We start from the raw sequence: 18,300 nt of genomic DNA on the forward strand, positions 1-18,300 counted from the left end.
AAATGATTTGCTCAAAAAGCTTTTGTAAAAGATTTGAAGTAAAATCCTTTAAAAAATGCTCGACACTGAATTCCAACGAAATTGCACTTGAGCAGTAGCTTCGAGAGAGGAGAGGTCATGACTGCATTGAAGTCCGTAGAAATGTCTTCAACTCAACTTACAAAGCCCACAAATTCTATGGTGCTTTACAGGACTTGTCATCTCATTGTAGCACTATTTTCTGGTAAAGAAATGACCAAGTAGATTGTTAAATGGTAATATCCCATTAATTATTTGTTTGTAACAGAATAATAATTGGCGGTATCGTTCAATTCGGAAATCTTATAAGTTGTTAAAGGGTCAATCAAACAAACAACACCAATCATAGTAATGATCATTTATTTAGGTAGAGAATTCTTTGGCAGTGAATAAGTACACAAACTGAGTTCATGAGAGAAAAATCACAAGTGCTGCATGAGAATCATGACAGGGAGAATCGACCACAGTACACGTTATGACCAATAACAGACCAGTACACTGCGCTCAGTGAGATGGCCAGAATGTCAGTATTAGAGAAAGAGTGTTATAGTAAAAACCACAGTGTGATGGAGAGAATAGGTATTAAACGTAGGAGTGGACCGGGTTCAGTGTGTGGGTTAGACAGGTGGGGTTGATGTGTTAATGCTGGTTAGGAGTGTGTGGGAGCCGGTGTCTGTGGGATTCCGTTAAGGGGGGGGTTGTGTGTCGGTGTGTAGAGGCCTAGGTACAGGAGGAACTGAATTAGTGTCATAGTGTGGGCTAGTGGGCTCCCGAGTGGCGCAGCGGTCTAAGGTACTGCATCTCAGTGCTTGAGGCGTCATTACAGACCCCCTGGTTCGATTCCAGGCTGTATCACAACCGGCCGTGATTGGGAGTCCCATAGGAAGGCGCACAATTGACCCAGCGTCGGGTTTGGCCGGTGTAAATAAGAATGTGTTCTTAACTGACTTGCCTAGTTAAATAAAGAAAAAATAAAAGTGTGCAAATGTAATCATATCATCTAAATGTAATTCAAATCATCTGTAACTCAAACTATTGGGGGTGAGTGTTTGGGTGAGGCTCGGTGCACAGGGGGCTGGCTGTTCAGAATGTTGTAGATAAAAAAGTAATGTATGAACAGACATGCCTATTCTGAACGACAGTCTGTTCTGCAAACGAACATTTCCATCTGAACATCCTGTAAGAGGCTCGGCACACTTTGTCGCTTGCTATGCAGCTTTTCACCGCTCAAAGTTTGAAACGGAACGTATTATTCCTTGCGCCACACTGGTTGTAATGGAACCAGAAATATGGATTTTGTTTATCTTTTGGCACAAAGAGAAATCAATCAATTTAAATTGCTCTAAAAAAAATAAGCACCAGTGCTGCTATAAATCCGTGAAAACAAAAGTGATGAAAGTATAAACGCTGTTTATAAACTGCACATTTTTCTCTAAGCTCCATGGAATAATGTGTAACTAGAATTGCAAGACATTTACTTTAAAATAGCAACATTCTCTCCGCCGCCAATAAGGAGACTGTAAAATGTTCTTGCCCAGGGCCCGGACCGCATTCAGCCACGTCGACCCGCCGAAAGCAAAAAAAAAAAAAAAAACTATTTATTTCATTATAAATCTGATTATTTCACATGGGGAAGGTGTGGGAAGCTAAAAGGCTAGCTTGATTGTTGTTTTTAGACAGCCAACTAGCAGGCACAAAATGAGGTAATATAAATAAAAAACGAAACTTTCATTACATGTAGCTATTTTTCAACTATGCCATTTTTCTTATTTCTTATTAACTAACAGTGATGATGTTTTCAACGTGGTTCTTATTTGCTTTACTACAAATGGGAAGACGACAAGAAAATATCTGCTATCACACACTTGTGAATGTTGGTATTCGCGGGTCGAGGAACACATGGACCTGCGAGGGCATCATGTTACCAAAAGGTGCGCGTTGCTCCAAAGAATCTGACTCCACACAAGAGCACACACACACATGGTAAATGACGGAGTGATCTATGGATAGACCTTAACGCTGCACCGTCCTGAATAAGCCCCAGTACTCATGAATGTAATGTGCAAACACTGAACATTAAGAGTGGGAGAGTCTGTCCCTCTTGTCACGATTCCAAATGCATCACAGCAAATCTGGCACTGGCATCTGAATTCACATATCATTTAAAAACATTGTGTTCCGTCACCCTCTTCAACTTTTCCCCTTTAAAAAAACAAATAGAAGAGAAACAAAACTATACTTAATTTTGTTCAGCGGTGAAAAGGAGAGGCGCAGATGACTGTTCGTAGATGGCTGTTCTCCTACTAATCTCACAGCAACCCCCCTCCAGGTCTCGGCTCACTACGGTGTTTCCTTTTCTGTCTCCTTCTCCTCCAACCCTACCCACTCAGCCCCTACCCACATCCGCTCCTCATTCACTCAGTCTATTGAGTCCACTGGTCCCACTCACACAGAACTGCTCGACCCCATCCCCTCCTCCTTTCTCCAGACAATCTCTAGAGACCTTCTCCCATTCCTCAATTCCATCATTAACTCATCCCTGACCACTGGCTGTATCCCCTTCAAAATGGGCAGAGTCGCTCCCCTCCTCTAGAAACCAACACACACAAAAGAAAATACCGGTATCCCTTTCTTTTATTTCTAAAACAATTGAGCGTGCTGTCTGACCAACTCTCTCGCTCTCTCTCTCAGAACGATCTTCTTGAACCAACCAGTCAGGCTTCAAGACTGGTCACTCAACCAAGAATGCTCTCCTCTGTGTCATGGAGGCTCTCCACCCTGCCAAAGCTGACCCTCTCCTCCGTTCTCATCCTCCTAGATCTATCCGCTGCCTTAGACACTGTGAACCATCAGATCATTCCTCTCTACCGTCTCAAGGCTGGGCATCTCAGGCTCTGCACGCTCTTGGATTGCATCCTACCTGGCAGGCCACTCCTACCAGGTGACGTGGAGAGGATCTGTGTCTGCACCACTTACTCTCACTACTAGTGTCCCCCAGGGCTCAGTTTTAGGCCCTCTCCTCTCTATACACCAAGTCACTCGGCTCCGTCATATCCTCACATGGTCTCTCCTATCATTGCTATGTGGATGACACTCAACAATTTTTCTCTTTCCCCCTTCTGACACCCATGTGCGTGCAGATATCTCAGCTTGGATGTCAGACCACCACCTCAAGCTCGGAAAGACGGAGCTGCTCTTCCTCCCCGGGAAGGCCTGCCTGCTCCAAGACCTTTCCATCATGGTTGACAAATCCACGGTGTCCCCCTCCCAGAGTGCAAAGAACCTTGGTGTGACCTTGGACAACACCCTGTCATTCTCTACAAACATCAAAGCAGTGACTCGCTTATGAAGGTTCATGCTCTACAACATCCGTAGAGTACGACCCTACCTCATACAAGAAGTGGTGCAGGTCCTAATCCAGGCACTTGTCATCTCCCATCTGGACTACTGCAACTCACTGTTGGATGGGCTCCCCGCTTGTGCCATCAAACCCCTGCAATTTATCCAGAATGCCGCAGCCTGCCTGGTGTTCAACCTTCACAAGTTCTCCCATGTCACCCGGCTCCTCCACACGCTCCACTGGCTGCCAGTCGAAGCTCGCATCCACTACAAGACCATGGTGCTTGCCTACGGAGCAGCAAGAGGAACTGCCCCTCCCTACCTTCAGGCTCTGCTCAAACCCTACACCCGAATCCAAGTACTCCATTCTGCCACCTCTTGTCTCTTGGCCCTCCCACCCCTATGGGTGATCTCATTCCAGTCAAAGCTCTTCTCTGTCCTGGCACCACAATGGTTGAACCAGCTTCCTCCTGAAGCTAGGACAGCAGAGTCCCTGCCCCTCTTCCAAAAACATCTGAAACCCTACCTCTTCAAAGAGTATCTTAAATAATCCCACCGCACCCCCCCCCATTTAAAAAAATATATATATATTGCTTTTCGTGAACTAACACTCACACTTTCCCCCCCTACTAGCACTGCCTTTGCTGATAGCTACTTTATTCAGGAAAAATGTATTTACTATGACTGAAATATGTGGTTGTCCCACCTAGCTATCTTAAGATGAATGCACTAACTGTAAATTGCTCTGGATAAGAGCGTCTGCTAAATGACTAAAATGTAAATGTCACTCATTCCACCTGCTTTCCACCTCCTGACGTCACCTAACCACTAACAAGTGCATCTCTATTAGGACTGCTAATCGTCGTGGCAGGCAGCGCAATCCGGTCCTCACATAGACCTATCCTATGTGTCACTACACCCTAAAGGTGAGAGGGGACAGCTAAACAATATCAAAAGGAAATAACTTGTTAAAACCAAGTAGTAACCTATCAGAATGCCTCTATACTGGCATTCATCACACAGTTCACAATACGAGAGGTGCAGTCCCGTGTGGTACACACAGTGCACACTATGAAATCACAGAAACAAAGAAGAAAGACAATGACATCACACAGCTCCTGTCAATCAATCACACAGATTAACAATGACACAGAAGTCCATCATTCATCACCGTTAATAAAGGCAACTGGACTGGACATAGTCTCGCTCTCCTTCCAGGCTCCCATCTCCCTTTGAATAGGAAACATACATACAGGCTCCACAGGAAAGTCGATAAAAAAGATGAATACTGATGGAGGGCAGGAGTCACTCTTCCTGCCTGTGCAAAACCTCTTCATGTGGAGGGGGGGGGGGGGTAAGACGGTCTTGCTCTGCCACATATATTCTATATGGCACCACTGTCCCACTACACATCCATAATAGTCCATAGGGGTTTGGGGGACGTGCCAGGAACAGGAAGGCCACAGGCTGCTACTGGAAGGGATGCTGGGCGAGGTTGCACTAAGAGGTGGGGGTCTGATTAGGGAAAGGAGATGTGGGAATAGGGAATTCAGAGTGTAAACTAATTGACTTCCATTCATTCCCCATGTCTGGTCCTTTTCAGTCTCCCACCGCCACTCCCAGCCCCTCCAGTCTGGGGTCCGAAAATGTATGCACTCACTACTCTAAGTCGCTCTGGATAAAAAATGTAAAAAATAAAATGGGTCCCTCCAGGCCTCGTGCCCCTGTCCCGGGGGTCACAGGGTGACCTTGCTGAGGCGCAGCGACAGGCTGGAGCGCTGCTGGGCACGGGGGAATGTGGAGGCGCATCGACTCCTCAGCTGGACCGGTCGCCCCGCAGTGCCTCGCACACGCAGCAGGAAGTCAAAGTTGGCTGAGGTGTTCATGGCGTAAAACACATTGGCGGTGTCAGGAATCACCAGTTCTGGAAAAGGAAGGATTTTTTCCACAATATTATCACAAGTCATTCATTACAAATTAGAGTATAAAATATATTTGAGTGACAGGGAGAATTTTATACCTCTTTCGTCAGAGATGACCTGCACCAGCTCGTATCCCTCCCCAGGCTCACTCTCCAGGATGTGTTTGGCCACAGCTCTAGAGATCACTGCTGGAGTCTTATCCTGACTCGTCAACTGGGGAGGGAACAACACCATGTACCAATCAATAACCACTTTTCAGGCTTCTATACATTTATTCAAAATGTCTTGGCCATCTGAATCAAAGTACTAATCTCCTGCTGAGACGTACCATGATGCTCTTGTAGAGGTTGCCGTTGCCCTGCTCCAGGCTGACTCTGATGATGCAGGCGTCCTGGGCCTGGGTGTTGTAGGCAGGGGGGAAGGGGGAGGTGGACATGGGCATCAGGGAGTCCAAGCGACAGTGCATGCAGGGTGGGCTAGGGAGGGAGGGCGAGGCTGGGATCACAGGAACACTGGCTGAGGACAAGGTAGTGTCCATGGAGTGGAGAGAAGTGCAGGAGGAAGACTCGGACAACTGGACACAAACAGATACAGTAGTTAGCACACATACAGACTCAATGCTGACATAATTACAACAACTAGTTTATACCTATAATTATTTACACACATGATAGGAAAACAAAATGTGACAATACAGAACAAAGTAAATGAAAAACACAAGGAGCGTTTTTTTTTTTTTACCCAACATGGGTTTGTGTAAATTCCTCACCAACTTAGCTAGTAAAACATACTTAACGTAATACAATAATAGGGGAGTGGGTGTTAGTGCTTTACCTTGTTTTGCTGTGCATCTGAAGTGTGTATAGGTGTCATGCCCAGGCCCTCGCTGTCTGAAGGGCTGGAGTCACTGGACGACACACTGACTGAGTCCATGCTCTCCCCTGAGCTGCCAGTAGGGGGCGACCGAGGTGTTTCCCTCACTGAGGAGTCCACTCCCTGGAACAGTCTGGTGACAGAGCGAAAATGGCCAGGTAGATCTAACATCAACACTGATATAACGAGTTACTGTTAAAACATAACAAATATTATGTCAAAGGCTAATGTTCCAAATCTGATAGTCAGAGGAATTATACACCAATACAATGGCTGTATTTCAGGGTAGATTTCTTTTCAATCTAAATGTCAAGTACAGTATACTTCATTTTTTAATTCCTCCAGGGTGTACTTACAGGCTGAGTCTCTTAACCATGCTCTTGCGAGGTTTGGGTAAGGTTGGACTGCTGTCTCCCACTCCTTCAATGTCACAAGACATAGCATGGCTGCAGGAGATAAACAGATAATAATTATGACATCACCGCTACCAGCCTATTCAGCCTCAGTATAATGAGTAAAACAATCAGAATGAAAGAGAGCAAAGCATAGAGAGAGGGCGAGAGAGCTGATGTAGTGATATATATATATATATATATAAATAAGAGAAACGACAGTCCATCATTCCTTTAAGACATGAAGGTCAGTCAATCCAGAAAATTTCAAGAACTTTGAAAATCTCTTCAAGTGTAGTTGCAAAAACCATCAAGCGATATGATGAAACTGGCTCTCATGAGGACCGCCACAGGAAAGGAAGACCCAGAGTTACCTCTAATGCAGAGGATAAGTTCATTAGAGTTAACTGCACCTCAGATTGCAGCCCAAATAAATGCTTCACAGAGTTCAAGTAACAGACACATCTCAACATCAACTGTTCAGAGGAGACTGCGTGAAATCAGGCCTTCAACTGAGCTACATGGTCGAATTGCTGCAAAGAAACCACTACTAAAAGGACACCAATAAGAAGAAGAGACTTGCTTGGGCCAAGAAACATGAGCAATGGACATTAGACCGGTGGAAATCTGTCCTTTGGTTTGATGAGTCCAAATTGGAGATGTTTGGTTCCAACCGTCGTGTCTTTGTGAGACGCAGAGAAGGTGAACGGATGATCTCAGCATGTGTGGTTCCCACCGTGAAGCATGGAGGAGGTGGTGTGATGGTGTGGGGGTGCTTTGCTGGTGACACTGTCTGTGATTTATTTCGAATTCAAGGCACACTTAACCAGCATGGTTACCACCGCATTATGCAGCGATATGCCATCCCATCTGGTTTGCGCTTAGTGGGACTATCATTCGTTTTTTAACAGGAAAATGACCCAAAACACACCTCCAGGCTGTGTAAGGGCTATTTGACCAAGAAGGAGAGTGATGGAGTGCTGCATCAGATGACCTGGCCTCCACAATCACCCGACCTCAACCCAATTGAGATGGTTTGGGATGAGTCGGACCGCAGAGTGAAGAAAAAGCAGCCAACAAGTTCTCAGCATATGTGGAAACTCCTTCAAGACTGTTGGAAAAGCATTCCAGGTGAAGCTGGTTGAGAGAATGCCAAGAGTGTGCAAAGCTGTCATCAAGGCAAAGGGTGGCTACTTTGAAGAATCTAAAATCTAAAATATATTTTGATTTGTTTAACACTGTTTTGGTTCCTACATGATTCCATATGTGATATTTCATAGTTTTGATGTCTTCACTATTATTCTACAATGTAGAAAATAGTAAAAATAAAGAAAAACCCTGAAATGAGTAGGTGTGTCCAAACTTTTGACTGGTACTATATATATATATACAGTGGGGGAAAAAAATATTTAGTCAGCCACCAATTGTGCAAGTTCTCCCACTTAAAAAGATGAGAGGCCTGTAATTTTCATCATAGGTACACGTCAACTATGACAGACAAAATGAGAATGTTTTTCTCTCCAGAAAATCACATTGTAGGATTTTTAATGAATTTATTTGCAAATTATGGTGGAAAATAAGTATTTGGTCAATAACAAAAGTTTCTCAATACTTTGTTATATACCCTTTGTTGGCAATGACACAGGTCAAACGTTTTCTGTAAGTCTTCACAAGGTTTTCCCACACTGTTGCTGGTATTTTGGCCCATTCCTCCATGCAGATCTCCTCTAGAGCAGTGATGTTTTGGGGCTGTCGCTGGGCAACACGGACTTTCAACTCCCCTCCAAAGATTTTCTATGGGGTTGAGATCTGGAGACTGGCTAGGCCACTCCAGGACCTTGAAATGCTTCTTACGAAGCCACTCCTTCGTTGCCCGGGCGGTGTGTTTGGGATCATTGTCATGCTGAAAGACCCAGCCACGTTTAATCTTCAATGCCCTTGCTGATGGAAGGAGGTTTTCACTCAAAATCTCACGATACATGGCCCCATTCATTCTTTCCTTTACACTGATCAGTCGTCCTGGTCCCTTTGCAGAAAAACAGCCCCAAAGCATGATGTTTCCACCCCCATGCTTCACAGTAGGTATGGTGTTCTTTGGATGCAACTCAGCATTCTTTGTCCTCCAAACACGACGAGTTGAGTTTTTAACAAAAAAGTTCTATTTTGGTTTCATCTGACCATATGACATTCTCCCAATCCTCTTCTGGATCATCCAAATGCACTCTAGCAAACTTCAGACGGGCCTGGACATGTACTGGCTTATGCAGGGGGGACACGTCTGGCACTGCAGGATTTGAGTCCCTGGTGGCGTAGTGTGTTACTGATGGTAGGCTTTGTTACTTTGGTCCCAGCTCTCTGCAGGTCATTCACTAGGTCCCCCCGTGTGGTTCTGGGATTTTTGCTCACCGTTCTTGTGATCATTTTGACCCCACGGGGTGAGATCTTGTGTGGAGCCCCAGATCGAGGGAGATTATCAGGGGTCTTGTATGTCTTCCATTTCCTAATAATTGCTCCCACAGTTGATTTCTTCAAACCAAGCTGCTTACCTATTGCAGATTCAGTCTTCCCAGCCTGGTGCAGGTCTACAATTTTGTTTCTGGTGTCCTTTGACAGCTCTTTGGTCTTGGCCATAGTGGAGTTTGGAGTGTGACTGTTTGAGGTTGTGGACAGGTGTCTTTTATACTGATAACAAGTTCAAACAGGTGCCATTAATACAGGTAACGAGTGGAGGACAGAGGAGCCTCTTAAAGAAGAAGTTACAGGTCTGTGAGAGCCAGAAATCTTGCTTGTTTGTAGGTGACCAAATACTTATTTTCCACCATAATTTGCAAATAAATTCATTAAAAATCCTACAATGTGATTTTCTGGAGAAAAAAATTCTCAATTTGTCTGTCATAGTTGACGTGTACCTATGATGAAAATTACAGGCCTCTCTCATATTTTTAAGTGGGAGAACTTGCACAATTGGTGGCTGACTAAATACTTTTTGTCCCCACTGTGTGTGTGTATATATATATATATATACACACACACACACTCAGCAAAAAAAGAAACGTCCCTTTTTCAGGACCCTGTCTTTCAAAGATAATTTGTAAAAATCCAAATAACTTAACAGATCTTCATTGTAAAGGGTTTAAACACTGTTTCCCATGCTTGTTCAATGAACCATAAACAATTAATGAACATGCACCTGTGGAACGGTCGTTAAGACACTAACAGCTTACGAACGGTAGGCAATTAAGGTCACAGTTATGAAAATTTAGGACACTAAAGAGTCCTTTCTACTGACTCTGAAAAACACAAAAAGAAAGATGCCTAGGGTCCCTGCTCATCTGCGTGAACGTGCCTTAGGCATGCTGCAAGGAGGCATGAGGACTGCAGATGTGGACAGGGCAATAAATTGCATTGTCCGTACTGTGAGACGCCTAAGACAGCGCTACAGGGAGACAGGACGGACAGCTGATCGTCCTCGCAGTGGCAGACCAAGTGTAACAACACCTGCACAGGATCGATACATCTGAACATCACACCTGGGGGACAGGTACAGGATGGCAACAACAACTGCCCGAGTTACACCAGGAACGCACAATCCCTCCATCAGTGCTCAGACTGTCCGCAATATGCTGAGAGAGGCTGGACTGAGGGCTTGTAGGCCTGTTGTAAGGCAGGTCCTCACCAGACATCACCGGCAACAATGTCGCCTATGGGCATAAACCCACCGTCGCTGGACCAGACAGGACTGGCAAAAAGTGCTCTTCACTGACGAGTCGCGGTTTTGTCTCACCAGGGGTGATGGTCGGATTTGCGTTTATCGTCGAAGGAATGTGCATTACAACAAGGCCTGTACTCTGGAGCGGGAACGATTTGGAGGTGGAGGGTCCGTCATGGTCTGGGGTGGTGTGTCACAGCATCATCGGACTGAGCTTGTTGTCAAGACATCCTCCTCCCTCATGTGGTACCCTTCCTGCAGGCTCATCCTGACATGACCCTGCAGCATGACAATGCCACCAGCCATACTGCTCGTTCTGTGCGTGATTTCCTGCGAGACAGGAATGTCAGTGTTCTGCCATGGCTAGCGAAGAGCCCAGGTCTCAATCCCATTGAGCACGTCTGGGACCTGTTGGATCGGAGGGTGAGGGCTAGGGCCATTCCCCCCAGAAATGTCCAGGAACTTGCAGGTGCCTTGGTGGAAGGGTGGGGTAACATCTCACAGCAAGAACTGGCAAATCTGGTGCAATCCATGAGGAGGAGATGCACTGCAGTACTTAACGCAGCTGGTGGCCACACCAGATACTGACTGTTACTTTTGATTTTGACCCCCCCTTTGTTCAGGGACACATTATTCAATTTCTGTTAGTCACATGTCTGTGGAACTTGTTCAGTTTATGTCTCAGTTGTTGAATCTGATGTTCATACAAATATTTACACATGTTAAGTTTGCTGAAAATAAACGCAGTTGACATTGAGAGGACATTTCTTTTTTTGCTGAGTTTATACAGTTGAAGTCGGAAGTTTACATACACTTAGGTTGGAGTCATTAAAACTTGTTTTCAACCACTCCACAAATTTCTTGTTAACAAACTATAGTTTTGGCAAGTCGGTTAGGACATCTACTTTGTGCATGACACAAGTAATTTTTCCAACAATTGTTTACAGACAGATAATTTCACTTATAATTCACTGTATCCCAATTCCAGTGGGTCAGAAGTTTACATACACTAAGTTGACTTTGCCTTTAAACAGCTTGGAAAATTCCAGAAAATGATGTCATGGCTTTAGAAGCTTCTGATAGGATAATTGACATAATTTGAGTCAATTGGAGGTGTACCTGTGGATGTATTTCAAGGCCTACCTTCAAACTCAGTGCCTCTTTGCTTGACATCATGGGAAAATCAAAAGACCTCAGAAAAATTTTTGCAGACCTCCACAAATCTGGTTCATCCTTGGGAGCAATTTCCAAACGCCTGAAGGTACCACATTCATCTGTACAAACAATAGTACCCAAGTATAAACACCATGGGACCACGCAGCCATCATACCGCTCAGGAAGGAGACGCGTTCTGTCTCCTAGAGATGAACGTATTTTGGTGCGAAAAGTGCAAATCAATCCCAGAACAACAGCAAAGGACCTTGTGAAGATGCTGGAGGAAACAGGTACAAAAGTATTTATATCCACAGTAAAACGAGTCCTATATCGACATAACCTGAAAGGCCGCTCAGCAAGGAAGAAGCCACTGCTCCAAAACCGCCATAAAAAAGCCAGACTACGGCTTGCAACTGCACATGGGGACAAAGATCGTACTTTTTGGAGAAATGTCCTCTGGTCTGATGAAACAAAAATAGAACTGTTTGGCCATAATGACCATCATTATGTTTGGAGGAAAAAGGGGAAGCTTGCAAGCCAAAGAACACCATCCCAACCGTGAAGCACGGGGGTGGCAGCATCATGCTGTGGGGGTGCTTTGCTGCAGGAGGGACCGGTGCACTTCACAAAATAGATGGCTTCATGAGGAAGGAAAATTATGTGGATATATTGAAGCAACATCTCAAGACATCAGTCAGGAAGTTAAAGCTTGGTCGCAAATTGGTCTTCCAAATGGACAATGACCCCAAGCATACTTCCAAAGTTGTGGCAAAATGGCTTAAGGACAACAAAGTCAAGGTATTGGAGTGGCCATCACAAAGCCCTGACCTCAATCCTATAGAACATTTGTGGGCAGAACTGAAAAAGCGTGTGCGAGCAAGGAGGCCTACAAACCTGACTCTGTTACACCAGCTCTGTCAGGAGGAATGGGCCAAAATTCACCCAACTTATTGTGGGAAGCTTGAGGAAGGCTACCCGAAACGTTTGACCCAAGTTAAACAATTTAAAGGCAATGCTACCAAATACGAATTGAGTGTATGTAAACTTCTGACCCACTGGGAATGTGATGAAAGAAATAAAAGCTGAAATAAATAATTCCCTCTACTATTATTCTGACATTTCACATTCTTAAAATAAAGTGGTGATCCTAACTGACCTAAAACAGGGAATTTCTACCAGGATTAAATGTCAGGAATTGTGAAAAACTGAGCTTAAATGTATTTGGCTAAGGTGTATGTAACTTCCGACTTCAACTGTAATATATATATACATATACATATATATATATATACACACACACACACACACACACACACACACACACACACATATATATATATATATATATATATATATATATATATATATATATAATATATATATATATATATATATATATATATATACATAATAATATACACACACACACACACACACACACACACACACACACACACACACACACACTACCGTTCAAAAGTTTGGGGTCACTTAGAAATGTCCTTGTTTTTGAAAGAAAATCATTTTTTGTTGTCCATTAAAATAACATCAAATTGATCAGAAATACAGTGTAGACATTGTTAATGTTGTAAATGGCTATTGTAGCTGGAAACGGCAGATTTTTAATGGAATATCTACATAGGCGTACAGAGGCCCATTATCAGCAACCATTAGTCCTGTGTTCCAATGGCACGTTGTGTTTTGCTAAAGCACCTTTAGCTGCGATTACAGCTGTGAGTCTTTCTGGGTAAATCTCTAAGAGCTTTCCACACCTGGATTGTACAATATTTGCCTGTTATTATTTTCAAAATTCTTCAAGCTCTGTCAAATTTGTTGTTGATCATTGCTAGACAACCATTGGCAAAGATTTTCAAGTAGATTTAAGTCAAAACTAACTCGCCCTCTCAGGAACATTCACTGTCTTCTTGGTAAGCAACTCCAGTGTAGAGTTGGCCTTGTGTTTTAGGTTATTGTTATTGGAAAACCTCCTTGGTCTTTGAGGTTGTATCTGTGTTTGAAATTCACTGTTTGACTGAGGGACCTTACAGATAATTGTATTTTTGGGGGTATAGAGATGAGGTAGTCATTCAAAAATCATGTTAAACACTATTATTGCACACAGAGTGAGTCCATGCAACTTATTATGTGACTTGTTAAGCAAATCTTTACTCCTGAACTTATTTAGGCTTGCCATAACAATGGAGTTGAATACTTATTGACTCAAGACACTTCAGGTTTTCATTTTTAATTCATTTGTAAAAATGTCTAAAAACATTATTCTACGTTGACATTATGGGTTATTGTGTGTAGGCCAGTGACAAAAAAATCTAAATGTAATCCATTTTAAATTCAAGCAGTAACACAACAAAAAGTTGAAAATGTCAAGGGGTATTAATACTTTTTGAAGGCACTGCGTGAATGATTGATGATGTTGTTTGTACCTCTCCTCATCGCTGTGTTGGGGCTGGTTCTTGAACCAGCGCAGGAAGGTAGCATCAGCACTAAGACAGTAGCTGTTACACGCAGACTGCAGCAGCTTGATCTGAGCCATCACTTCAAACTCCTGCATAAGAGAATCAGAGAGAGAGATCAAGGTAACAGTCATGTCAATCGAGCTGACTACTAACAATGACCCCTTGACCTAATTAGTGGGTTAGAACAGGTTAAATATGACACTCACCCTTCGCCTCTTCTCAAAGTTGATTAGCCCCCCCTGCAGACGACACAAAGACAACAGTGTAAAAGACTGAAAGCTGATACACTACATGGCCAAAAGTGGAATCGGCTTAGTGGAATCGGTTATTTCAGCCACACCCGTTGCTGACAAGTGTATAAAATCGAGGTCACAGCCATGCAATCTCCATAGACAAACATTGACAGTAGAATGGCCCGTACTGAAGAGCTCAGTGACTTTCAACGTGACACCGTCATAGGATGCCACCTTTCCAACAAGTCAGTTTGTCAAATTTCTGCCCTGCTAGAGCTTCCCCGGTCAACTATAGGTGCTGTTAATTACATTTTACATGTACATTTTAGTCATTTAGCAGACGCTCTTATCCAGAGCAACTTACAGTTAGTGAAATGTTTTTTTTTTTGTACTGGCCCCCCGTGGGAATCAAACCCACAACCCTGGCGTTGCAAACGCCATGCTCTATCAACTGAGCTACATCCCTGCCGGCCATTCCCTCCCCTACCCTGGACGACGCTGGGCCAATTGTGCGCCGCCCATGAGTCTCCCGGTCGCGGCCGGCTGCGACAGAGCCTGGATTCGAACCAGGATCTCTAGTGGCACAGTTAGCACTGCGATGCAGTGCCTTAGACCACTGCGCCACTCAGGAGTTAATGTGAAGTGGAAACATCTAGGAGCAACAACGGCTCAATGTGGTAGGCCACACAAGCTCACAGAACGGGACCGCTTAGTTCTGAAGCGCATAGCGCGTAAAAAATAATCTGTCCTCGGTTGCAACACTCACTACCGAGTTACAAACTGCCCCTGGAAGCAACGTCAGCACAAGAACTGTTCGTCGGGGAGCTTCATGAAATGGGTTTCCATGGCCGAGCAGCTGCACACAAGCCGAAGATCACCATGCGCAATGCCAAGCATCGGCTTGAGTGGTGTAAAGCTCGCCGCCATTGGACTCTGGAGCAGCGGAAACACGTTCTCTGGAGTGAGGAATCACGCTTCACCATCTGGCAGTCCAACGGACAAATCTGGGTTTGGCGGATGCCAGGAGAACACTACCCTAATGCATAGTGCCAACTGTAAACTTTGGTGGAGGAGGAATATTGGTCTGGGGCTGTTTTTCATGGTTTGGGCTAGGCCCCTTAGTTCCAGGGAAGGGAAATCTTAACGCTAAAGCATACAATGACATTCTAGACGATTCTGTGCTTCCAACTTTGTGGCAACAGTTTGGGGAAAGCCCTTTCCTGTTTCAACATGACAATGCCCCCATGCACAAAGTGAGGTCCATAAAAAAATTGTTAGTGGAGATCGGTGTGGAAGAACTTGACTGGCCTGCACAGAGCCCTAGTCACCTTCCCCTATACATACACTATATGTACAAAAGTATGTGGACACCCCATCAAAAACCCCATCCAACACCTTTGGGATCAATTGGAACGCAGACTGCAAGCCAGGCATAATCGCCCAACATCAGTGCCCAACCTCACTAATGCTCTTGTGGCTGAATGGAAGCAAGTCCCCGTAGCAATGTTCCAACATCTAGTAGAAAGCCTTCCCCAAAGAGTGGAGGTTGTTCTAGCAGCAAAGGGGGGACCAACTCCATATTAATGCCCATGATTTTGGAATGAGATGTTCGAGTAGGTGTCCACATACTTTTGGCCATGTAGTGTACCAAGCTGTGCTGGCTAGACAAACAGCGGTGGTGGACTACTCTAAAAACTGCCAAACAAATACTCAAATACTCATGGAAACTCATGCTCTAGTTGCAAACTGCGGTCCCAACACACTAGGGATGGGCATTTTAAATGTTTTGACTGTTGGAGTACTCATACGATTATTGTTTTTGTATTTGGAATTTTAAAACAATGTCATCCATTTTTTGAACACAAGGGCAAAATATGTGCGCATTTATGCATATGCCAACAGTGCACAACAATGCCTAATTTATTATAACCATTACAGATAACTAATCCAAATGGCTAAATAGCCTCATACATATTCAGTCAATAAAAAACGATTAATTTATTGAAACCATAATATCAACTGGTTATATTCTATCGTGGAACACAATCTTCAAAAGGGCAGTAAACTCAGCAGTGGTGCTAACTTGTAGAAGCCTATGGCTGTGCAATGGCATAGCCTTGTTTTGTTAATTTGGCAGACAAGACTCTTATTTCCCAAGCCCTTATCACAGTCAAGACACCTATTTTATAGCAAAAAACATGTAATATAACAAAACAAAATAATATTTTTCCAAATGAAAAAAGTTGCCAGTGCGAAGTGATGCGTGTCTGAAACAGTTATTCTCAAATAGTGATCATTTTAAACGAGGCTTAGTTTGGCACATTGAAAGAAAAAAATATCAGGGTTACAAACCTTTTCTTCAATATAGGCCTATAGACGTTCAATTTAGTTTTTTCTGCCTGTGCTTTGGAATTTTCTAAACGGATTAACAATTCCAAATTGAACACTGCATGGTGATGAATTACGGCCATGACATCCGTTTGGTGAGTAGGCCTAGGCTTTATGATTCTGATGAAAATATGCTCTGTCTTTATCAAACTAATGTTTTTGCATGTTTTTAGTGTGGAACCTACCTATCTATGTTTCGAGAGGTTATAGCCTAGGCTAACCAATTCTTAAATGGCACTAGCAGTTCTCAAAGTAGCCTAAACGGAAAATAGACTTGACGCAGTTATTCCAAAACTGCAGCTCATTGTTTAACACATATTTCCCTACTTCAATCAACCTGTCCATTTAGAATTTGCGATAAAACTGTCATCATTTGGCAAGGAATGTAGCTTGTGTATCCCATCAGTTAGAGGCATTTTTTATGCCCACCGTCCCACTGTTTTTATAGGCATTTATTTCTGTAGGCCTAACAGGAGATTGTGTGGGAACTCAGCACGCGTGTGTAGAGGGAGCGGTCTGAACGCAATTGAGTGAGTGAGACACTGAGGGGAAAGGGAATTTAGGGAGAAGAACTGTGTGATGCTTGCCTTGGTTTATTTTTTGTTGTGCACCGCAAATGCACATGTACAAATGGACACTAGAGTTAAAGCAAATTAACGTTTTCTTCAAGACAAAATATAAAAACATTTCTGGGACAAGCCACAAAGCACATTCCACCAAATAGTTTTATAGTATTTTTTATTTTTTTTATCTCTGGTTAAAGATCGGGTTTTGACGTCCATTTGAGTACTCGAGTCCTCATGCCAATCCCTACAACACACAGGAGAAGTCTCTACAATCAATCAAAATGAGTAGGATGATAGTAAGACTCACCTCAACTAGGTCTGGCAGTGCAGTATCTAGCATGGTCAGGTCTGTCAGGAATGTGCCCAGGTAAGGTATCGTCCCCTGCATGGCACCCTGGAAGGAGAGACAGAGCAAAGGTTAAAAATCATACCGATACATAAGCAGGCACAGCCAAGCTTATCTCACTTGGACTCCCTTCCTGAAACGGAAACAAACAGGGCCTCAAACTGCCAGTGGCTTGCCATCTCTCACCATTTCCTTCTGCAGCTGGAGTCGTTTGTGAGTGCGTTTCTGGTGCTCCTTAGCACAGCCTTCCAGATTGGCAAATTTAGAGGTGCCCTCCTGTAGGGGAAAAAGTAGATTGTGTGAATGTCAAATCACTACTACAATCAATAAATCAACCACTACACCAACAACCAATCCTTCTCATATGATGGTATTAACAGAGCAGAGTCTCACCCTCATCAGTAGCTCTCGGCTGGTCAGGTAGTTGTTGTGATCTGAGAAGATGTCTGATAGCTCTTCAAACGTAGACATGCTGTCTCTGGGGGAATTACATAGAGAAAGTTTAGAACTAATTAGGAATGCATAGGAACTCTATCACATGAGTTGTGACTAGGGCTGTGGCGGTCATGACATTTTGGTCAGCTGGTTGTCATGCACCGGTCTCACTGTAATTGACATTTAACATAAACAGGTTTAGCATCTCCAGGCCTCCATGCATACAAGCCGCTGATGCGCGCCTTTGAAACATCTATGTTATATACACCATCACAATAAATCCATTATTTATTTTAGGCAGGTCTAAAGAAACATGATATGAATCGTTTTTTTTATTTTCTTCAGAAGAACAGAATATGAGTTGGCCTACTGTATGTTCTCTGGCTATGCGCCATGGCATAGGCTGTAGGCTTGTTCATTTAGCAGACAAGATATGCTTATAAGTCCCGT

General features: G+C 43.7%; 1 protein-coding gene across 2 annotated transcripts in view; it reads right to left on the reverse strand.

The window, feature by feature from the left end:
- Positions 1-3,952: 3,952 nt before the first annotated feature.
- Positions 3,953-18,300, reverse strand: part of LOC121540312 (ral guanine nucleotide dissociation stimulator-like 1) — a 32,523-nt gene continuing 18,175 nt past the window's right edge. For both annotated transcript variants that reach the window (XM_041849089.2, XM_045207766.1), the window contains exons 8-17: positions 17,809-17,893; positions 17,602-17,691; positions 17,377-17,463; positions 14,089-14,121; positions 13,850-13,971; positions 6,509-6,598; positions 6,114-6,285; positions 5,608-5,853; positions 5,378-5,492; positions 3,953-5,281 (exon numbers count right to left, since the gene is read on the reverse strand). In XM_041849089.2, the coding sequence (XP_041705023.2) occupies positions 5,094-5,281; positions 5,378-5,492; positions 5,608-5,853; positions 6,114-6,285; positions 6,509-6,598; positions 13,850-13,971; positions 14,089-14,121; positions 17,377-17,463; positions 17,602-17,691; positions 17,809-17,893 (1,228 nt within the window). In that variant the 3' untranslated portion in view covers positions 3,953-5,093. The remainder of the gene's footprint in view (positions 5,282-5,377; positions 5,493-5,607; positions 5,854-6,113; positions 6,286-6,508; positions 6,599-13,849; positions 13,972-14,088; positions 14,122-17,376; positions 17,464-17,601; positions 17,692-17,808; positions 17,894-18,300) is intronic.

This window comes from Coregonus clupeaformis, chromosome 26 (genome assembly GCF_020615455.1).
Source record: "Coregonus clupeaformis isolate EN_2021a chromosome 26, ASM2061545v1, whole genome shotgun sequence".
Taxonomy (NCBI): Eukaryota; Metazoa; Chordata; class Actinopteri; order Salmoniformes; family Salmonidae; genus Coregonus; species Coregonus clupeaformis.